This window comes from Aristolochia californica, unplaced genomic scaffold (genome assembly GCF_029961685.1).
Source record: "Aristolochia californica isolate CCGP_79_NKW_82.1479 unplaced genomic scaffold, dmAriCali1.0.hap1 SCAF_10, whole genome shotgun sequence".
Lineage (NCBI taxonomy): Eukaryota > Viridiplantae > Streptophyta > Magnoliopsida > Piperales > Aristolochiaceae > Aristolochia > Aristolochia californica.
In genome coordinates, this window is record NW_027181771.1 from 3,676,005 (window position 1) to 3,683,850 (window position 7,846).

Consider the following 7,846-nt stretch of genomic DNA (forward strand, 5'->3'; position numbering starts at 1 on the left):
CTCCTGTTGCTCAAATGAAGACCATTCGTACCTTGATCTCTATTGCAGTAGTTCATAGATGGCATCTTCATCAATTGGATGTTAAAAATGCTTTTTTAAATGGTGATTTGACCGAGGAGGTATATATGCGGCCACCACCAGGCCTTTCTCATCCTGCTGGTTACGTTTGCCGTCCTCGGCGGGCTTTATATGGTCTCAAACAGGCTCCTCGCGCTTGGTTTGCGAAGTTTAGTTCCTCCTTGCTTTGTCTTGGCTTTGTTGCTTCCAACTATGATTCTGCCATGTTCATTCGTAAAACTGTTGTAGGGCATATTGTGGTCATTTTATATGTTGATCATATGATTGTGACTGGTACTGATGAAGACGGCATTGCAGACCTTAAACAACAACTTCATTCTCTTTTTGAAATGAAAGATCTTGGCTACTTACGGTATTTTTTGGGTATTGAAGTTGCCTATTCTCCTGAAGGTTATATTTTATCTCAGTCAAAGTACATCTCTGAAGTGATCAGTCGTGCAGGATTGACAGATGATAGGATTATCGACTCTCCCATTGAACTCAATCATCGTCTTGGCCCTACAGATGGTGACTTGTTGTCTGATGTTACCCGGTACAGAGAGGTTGTTGGGTCCCTGGTTTACTTGACGGTCACCCGTCCTGATATTACCTATGCTGTTCATGTGGTTAGTCAGTTTGCTTCCGCCCCTCGTACCACTCATTGGACTGCCGTTCTCCGCATCTTACGTTACTTACGTGGCACCGTGCATCATGGCTTACTTTTGTCCTCCACCTCTGATTTGGTTCTCATTGGTTATTCTGATGCTGACTGGGCTGGTGATCCGACAGATCGTAAGTCGACTACTGGGTATTGTATCTTCCTTGGCAATTCTTTGGTAGCTTGGAAGAGTAAGAAACAATCCGTTGTCTCTCGCTCTTCTGTCGAGGCAGAATATCGGGCTATAGCGTCCACTGCTGCTGAGTTAATTTGGTTTCGCCGCTTACTTGAAGAACTTGGGTTTCCTCAACTGTCTGCTACTCCTATGTTTTGTGATAATCAAAGTGCCATTCAGATTGCCAAGAATCCTGTCTTTCATGAGCGTACGAAGCATATTGAGATTGATTGTCATTTTGTGCGGCATCACTACTTACAAGGCTCTCTCACCTTGCCCCATGTTTCCTCCACATCTCAGCTTGCTGATGTCTTCACCAAATCACATACAACTCCTCATTTTCATCATCTCATCAGCAAACTTATGGTCCTTGCACTTTCATAAGTTTGAGGGGCGGGGGGGGGGTGTTAATGTAAATATGTATATTTGTCTTTATATGTCTTTTTTGGTTTGTCCAAGGGTATAATTATAATTTTCCCTTTCCCCCTCTTCCTTTCAAATAGGGTTTTTGATGAACCCGTCGGCATTGTTGTATTTTGAGATTTCTGAGTTGCATAAGAAAAACTCTCTGAAATCAGAGAGATTTACACGTCCTGCCAACCTGCGATATCATGGGACCTCTGCATGGCCCTTTCAGCATCACGGGGCCGAGCAGGAACGTCCCACAGGGATGAATACCTGACTCATTCCTTCCCACGCACTCATCAGCGCATCGCTGCTGTCAGTTCTTCCATCGGCAATGGCTCCAAACTGCACCTCATTGAATACTCTTTGTGCAGTTCCTTTTCCAGCAACCCAATTAAATACAATCAGAAAACAAAATGAACACAAAAATGTTGAGCTTGCAGTTTCATCCTTCATCTTGTACAAGAAAAAAAAATAGAGGCCCAAAATCCAATTAACTGGATGACAAGAAAGAAACGGAAAAAGGTGATGCCAAACAGGGAAACATAAGGAAGTTTTAATAGGAGATCAAATTATAAACCTAAAAAAAAAAAACTGTTCTTATACCATACTGATTTTTTTGCATAGAGAATGATTCTTTGATTGATGATTAACCGACGACAATGAGTTTCTATTTATAATAGAGTAAACAAATAAAATTATATTATAATTAAACTATTCACTCCTAAGGTCCCGTTCGTGCCCTTAGTTAGAAATTTATATCCTAGAAAAAATTCCTAGGATATATATTTCCAAGAAACCTTCAATATAATATCCTATTAGTGCTTTAATACAAAATTATATGAAGTTTTTAAAATATGGATAGAGAGTAAGGATTTTAGTAGCAAAGTCATTTTGTGCTTTCATGTCACCCACCTTGTAGTATTTTCTCTCTCTAAAAAAAATATTTTTCGCATTCGGTACCATTTGTATAGTTTCTAAATGTTTCAATATTATTAGTAACCTTATCGAGAGAGAAAACAGAGTGGTAGAGGAGAGGGAAGAGAGAGAGAGGAGAGAGAGAGAGAGAGAGAGAGAAGACTATTACCTGTATTGAGGATGGGAAAACACAACATTGAAAATAAGAGACGTCACAATGTTTGAAGAGGAAGACCAGTGTCACAACGACATGAAAGAATTAAGTCAACCAAGAATGAGGTCAACCCGACATTTTCCCACTAGTGATTTTTCTGCCTATCATGGTTGGAAAACCTTACCTAGAAAACGTTTCAATTTTTTAGGTAAGAATTTCCAAATAGAAATGTGTTTCCTAAAAATATGGGGCACTAATGATCCCAATAAACACATGTCTACCTAGAAATGCTTTTCTGGAAAATGCACTAACATGACCTTAGGATAAGTCCTAGAATAATTAAACAATTGTAATAACTAAAACTTTTCTAAATAGAAACATTTCTGTGAGACTTCCTCCCATAAGACTCATATTAGACTCCACTATATTAACTCTCCTTCTTTAAGACTTCTTTATGTGAGAGTCATTAAAACTCTTTTATAGTATGCTCTTCAACACTCCCTCATAAGCTGGAGTTTATAACTTCAACTTGCAAAGAAAAAGATTTTCGGTCTTTATTTTTTTTTGTTCTCCTTTTTACTTAATTATTCTGGTCAAATAAAATAAAATACCTCTTTCAAAAAAATACTAGAGAAAAACTATTATAGAAGAAATTATACTTAACCAAAAGGAACCGACTATGCAACACTTTACTTCCAAAACCAACTGTAGAAACTTTAGATAGCTTGAGGCAAGAATGCAACACTTTACCTCAAACAGAGTTTCTAAAGAAAATAATAAGAATTTATTATCAAATAATGCCCTTTTTTTCTAGAAATCTCTAGGGGAGGCAGTAGCAACACTGGACCAAACAATTTGGACCAAGCATGATCTGAAGAAAATTTATAGGAGTGGGTATAATTTTTGGAAATGACGACGTGGAAGATACGTAACCGATGTAGACAATCAAGCCAACACTAAAGAATTACATTATTTAAACTTTAAATTAGTGAATTTCAATTTCATTTTAAAAAAAATAAAACATGGTATATTTAAAATAATTTATATATAAAGAAGGGTGTATTTGTCTTCTTATATTTAAAATATAATTTTTGAATAAATTATGGCAAACACTATTTTTTTCACTCTAGTATAAAAAGTAGCTCGATAATAACAGTTTCAGAACAGGTTTACACTCTTGCTCTTTTCTAATTTAGAAAGACAGGTCTGAGAATGTAAGCAGCGAGGTTGGTAGTGACACCGGCGTCGGTATTATTCACTCTCGTATCCGCCAGTAGGCCTGCTTTTATTTCATTCATGAATCTCTGTCATTATTTCCAACTAACCAAGGAAGGCCAGTACGTTGGTGACGAAGGCTTCTCACCTAAATCATCAGAAAGGACCCACTGCGATTTCAAGATCCAAGGAAAGAAGAGTCAAACCCTACACTGGTTCGTCATCCCGGCTCTTTGATTCCATTACGTTGCTTCTCTTATGGATCTTACATAATGCCATGGCTTGCGGATGATGGCCGGTTTTGAGATAACATATATAAAACACAGAATTCCTTTCTTATATTAAAAGAATAAACATATCCGGCGGACGGAAAGATGTCCAGGGCACGTTCAGTGATGAATGATCCTTTAATGCGAGGGGGCCAGATCCACCCACTCCATCTAACCCCGGCGAACCCTCGACCTTGCCGTTCACTTCTTAAAAACACAAACACTCTCGTCTCCGATTTTCTGAGAATTATGAAAGAAAGGCAAGACAAATTTAGACTCAGATTATTGTATTATCCATCTGCAATTTGTGGGATGGGCTGCCCACGTTTTCATCATCTTTTTGTCTGGGGTAGGTTGGATTCCACAAGAGACATGGGATTGGTTTTACAGCGTTATTATCTTTGGGGACACTTTTTCTTTTGACTTCATGCTATTGGGATCATTAAGTATCAAAAAATCCGATCGGTTATCGATCACAGAAACAAAGGCCAAACAAAGCCGAATGCGATTAAAAAAAAATCAGTTTCAGCCCCACCCCATTTCGTCTCTGTCCCTGAGAAATAAATGTGACGCAAACGAGGACGCCCTCGAATAAATGTTGCGTTCAGACGCTATAAAGCCGACTGCCAGCCATGAATGCTCCTCCTTCTGCTCCATCCAGGACCTGACGCTTTCTAGAAGGCAAGGATACTTGTTATTTATGGAGTGCTGATCGAGGTTTAGTCTTTTGTGTTTTCTTTCTCCTTGCGTCGATAGAGAAAGAAAATGGGTGCCTGCTGCAGCAAGGAAGCTGGATTAGATGGGTCTGGAAAGGAAGAGGAGGAAGAAAAGTATGAAGAGGATGAGGGACGCGTGGGTGAAGGTGGGGCACGTGTGAGGCTGAAGGGTTCATATCCCTTTGCATCAATGTATACTCAGCAAGGAAGGAAAGGCATTAATCAGGATGCCATGACCATATGGGAGGTCAGCCGTGAGGGAACTCCAAAACAGGAACTCTTTTTGTTGGATGCTGCTTGTGTATAGATTTATTGGGGTCTGATATGATCTCCTGTTGAGTTTGAATTTGCTATTCTTGTCGAATATTGTTATGACTTCTCTGTGTTCTTACATTGTTGCAAATGTGCCTCTCTTCAAGAGATCGTCGTTTTGGTTTTGGAATATACTAGGTGGGGGGTTTTAGTACACTATTTGCTCTTTCTTCTTGCAAGAGATTATCCTTATGGGTTTGATGTTCTAGTCCCAGCACTATACGATTTCTGATCATTTTTCTGTAATTTCTTATCTTATTTCATTTCTTCTCATTTCATTGGTTCTTCTCTTTCATTTCCTCTTTTATTTTTCACTTCTCAGTTTCTCTGAAAATCATTGCTTTCTCTTTCCGATTTTCACATTATCTGTCAGGGTTTGGTGTATGGTGAGTCTGTTTCATCATGTGCACTATTGTGACTTTGTATTTTATTTGAATACGGTCTGTTAAGTAGTTATCTCATATAAATGTTCATCTGTTTGATGGGTGGTTGATATGTTTTATGTTAGGTGTACTTGGAGATTTCTTCCTTGGACATTATTGGTGGCAATTTCCATTCTTGTTGGATTGGTAGTTGATATTTTAATGCAATATGCAGTTAGACCTGTCTTTCTTTGAGCAAATTTCTTCTGGTGTCGGTTGAGTTCTTAATTTATTCCATCAATGGAATTAGGTGGACAGTTTCACCTTTTGCCCAATCTTTCGCCTGCTGATTTTAGAGCTGAACCAGTTTTCCATGCTTACAATCTTATTCTTCTCCTGAGTTTGTTATACCCAAACAATATTACATTTCTTTTAGGCAACCATAACCAGCTTTCCTCTCTGATCATACACTTTTCAGGATTTCAATGGTGAGAAGAGTAACATCTTCTGTGGGGTATTCGATGGTCATGGTCCCTACGGTCACAAGGTTGCTAGACATGTCCGAGATGTTCTCCCATATAAGCTCACACAGGAATTGAACCCACCAAAACCAAAAAAGAGTGATGAAGATTATGATGATAGCAATGAAGATATTGAGGACAGTGACGATGACGATGTTGATGTTGATGAAGATGACAATGGCAGTAACTGCCACCCCTTTTTCTCTTCATGGAAGGGTGCATTTGTTAAGGCCTACAAGGAGATGGATAAGGAGCTCAATCTTGATTCCAATTTCAATTGCTACTGCAGTGGAACCACCGCTGTTTCCGTACTCAAACAGGTATCATGAAGTGCTAAATGTTTGTTTTTAGCTCACTTTCATCATGGAGGTTAGTTTCTACTGTGATAAGTTTATTAGTTGAACTGTTGTGAAGTTGAAAAAGTTATTCCCTATTGCTGCATCAACAACATTATGGCCCTGTTAGTCCACCCGAAGGCTAAGTGAAAGTGATTACACTCTCATTCACCCAAAAGCGTTAGTGCCCACACCGGAGGAAAGTGAAAGTAAATAGGTTTAGTACTTCACTTGTTGGAATACGATTTTTTATTTTCACAGTAGAGGACTTAATCATCACTTGGATTGAAAGACTATACATGTGAAAGTCACAGTTGGGGTAATGCTTCAGGGAGAAGACTTGATAATAGCTAATTTGGGAGATTCGCGTGCAATTCTCTGCACCAGAGACAGCAGTAATCAACCCACTTCGATACAACTCACAGTAGACCTGAAGCCCAATGTTGAAAGTTAGTTATCTCTTACTTGTGTGAGTTACCCTGCATCATAGAGTTTAAAACCTCCATCTAATGTTTTTCAATTTTCTTTTTGCTCTGTTTTGTGTATATTTCAGGTGAAGCTGAAAGAATAGAAAGCTGTAAAGGCAGAGTTTTTGCTCTACCTGAAGAACCTGATGTATACAGAGTATGGCTGCCAGATGATGACAGTCCAGGACTAGCCATGGCCAGAGCCTTTGGAGACTTCTGCCTCAAGGATTATGGGGTTATTTCCATTCCTCAAGTTTCTTATAGAAAACTCACTGACAAGGACGAGTTTGTGGTCCTGGCAACTGATGGGGTAAGTGTAAAATCAGCCATAAATGAATCAAGCTCAAATTCAAGGGGACCTGAAATGATACAATCTCACAACCTTAAAGAGTTTGTAATGTTGGTTCTTCAGGTATGGGATGTGTTATCAAACCAAGAGGTCATAGACATTGTGGCATCATCAAGAAAAAGATCCAAAGCAGCTAAAGCAGTGGTGGATCGTGCTGTGAAATCGTGGAGATCCAAATACCCGACTTCAAAGGTCGATGATTGTGCTGTAATTTGCCTATTCTTGAAGGGTCTGTCTTCGTCCCGTAGACCCAGTTTTGATGCAAAGGAAGACAGTGTGAATAAGCGAGGATCACAATTGTCACAAGCTACACAAACTATGGAGAACGGAGGTTCCGAGAGGTTTGATACAAGAGATGAATGGACTGCTCTTAAAGGGGTGACTAGGTCGAATTCCCTAGTGAAGCTTCCTCGGTTCGCTAGTGCTCTTAGTCGCCGATGGAGATCGTTTTCAGCAGAGGAAGGAGATTCACTAAGAAGAATTTCTTTGGAGAACCCAACCCAGATGTGAAATCTTCTTTGCGAAGAAATCTCCTCCCAATTGTAAATTCACAGTAGAAATATTGGGCCAGAGCTTCTGTAATCCTGTAATTTGTGACAGTAAAATTTCAGAATTGGGTGAAGGAAAAGAGAAAATTGAGAGCAGAGAATGAATTTTTAAAGAGCTTCGAAGCTATAGACTTAAATAGGTATTTTGAGTTATAAATTATAAAATATCCTTATATATTTAATAAATTTTAATTTCCTTATATCTCTCTAATTATACATATATAATTTAATATGAAAAATAAGATTATACCATATAGTAAAATAAGATTATACCATATAGTTCTGGATGTATTTTTTAACATTCCCTCGTATATATCCAGGAGTTTTAGCTTGTTGCAGGAGTTCCAACTTGTTGTAGAATAAAAATTGACCTCCAGATCGAACA

General features: G+C 38.7%; 1 protein-coding gene across 1 annotated transcript; it reads left to right on the plus strand.

Moving 5' to 3' along the window:
• Positions 1 to 4,352: 4,352 nt before the first annotated feature.
• LOC137934123 (probable protein phosphatase 2C 73) lies at positions 4,353 to 7,572 on the plus strand. Its single transcript, XM_068778365.1, has 5 exons — positions 4,353 to 4,814; positions 5,720 to 6,082; positions 6,429 to 6,546; positions 6,651 to 6,874; positions 6,977 to 7,572. Exons 1-5 carry the CDS (start codon positions 4,617 to 4,619, stop codon positions 7,421 to 7,423), a joined length of 1,350 nt encoding a protein of 449 aa, XP_068634466.1. The 5' UTR covers positions 4,353 to 4,616; the 3' UTR covers positions 7,424 to 7,572.
• Positions 7,573 to 7,846: the final 274 nt, after the last annotated feature.

Bases quoted from the DNA above. Each gene is read 5' to 3' on its own strand.
- LOC137934123 (XM_068778365.1), top strand. From the start codon at position 4,617: ATGGGTGCCTGCTGCAGCAAGGAAGCTGGATTAGATGGGTCTGGAAAG. The intron at 6,083-6,428 runs GTATCATGAAGT...GTAATGCTTCAG, and splicing joins CTGTTTCCGTACTCAAACAG to GGAGAAGACTTGATAATAGC. The intron at 6,875-6,976 runs GTAAGTGTAAAA...TTGGTTCTTCAG, and splicing joins TGGTCCTGGCAACTGATGGG to GTATGGGATGTGTTATCAAA.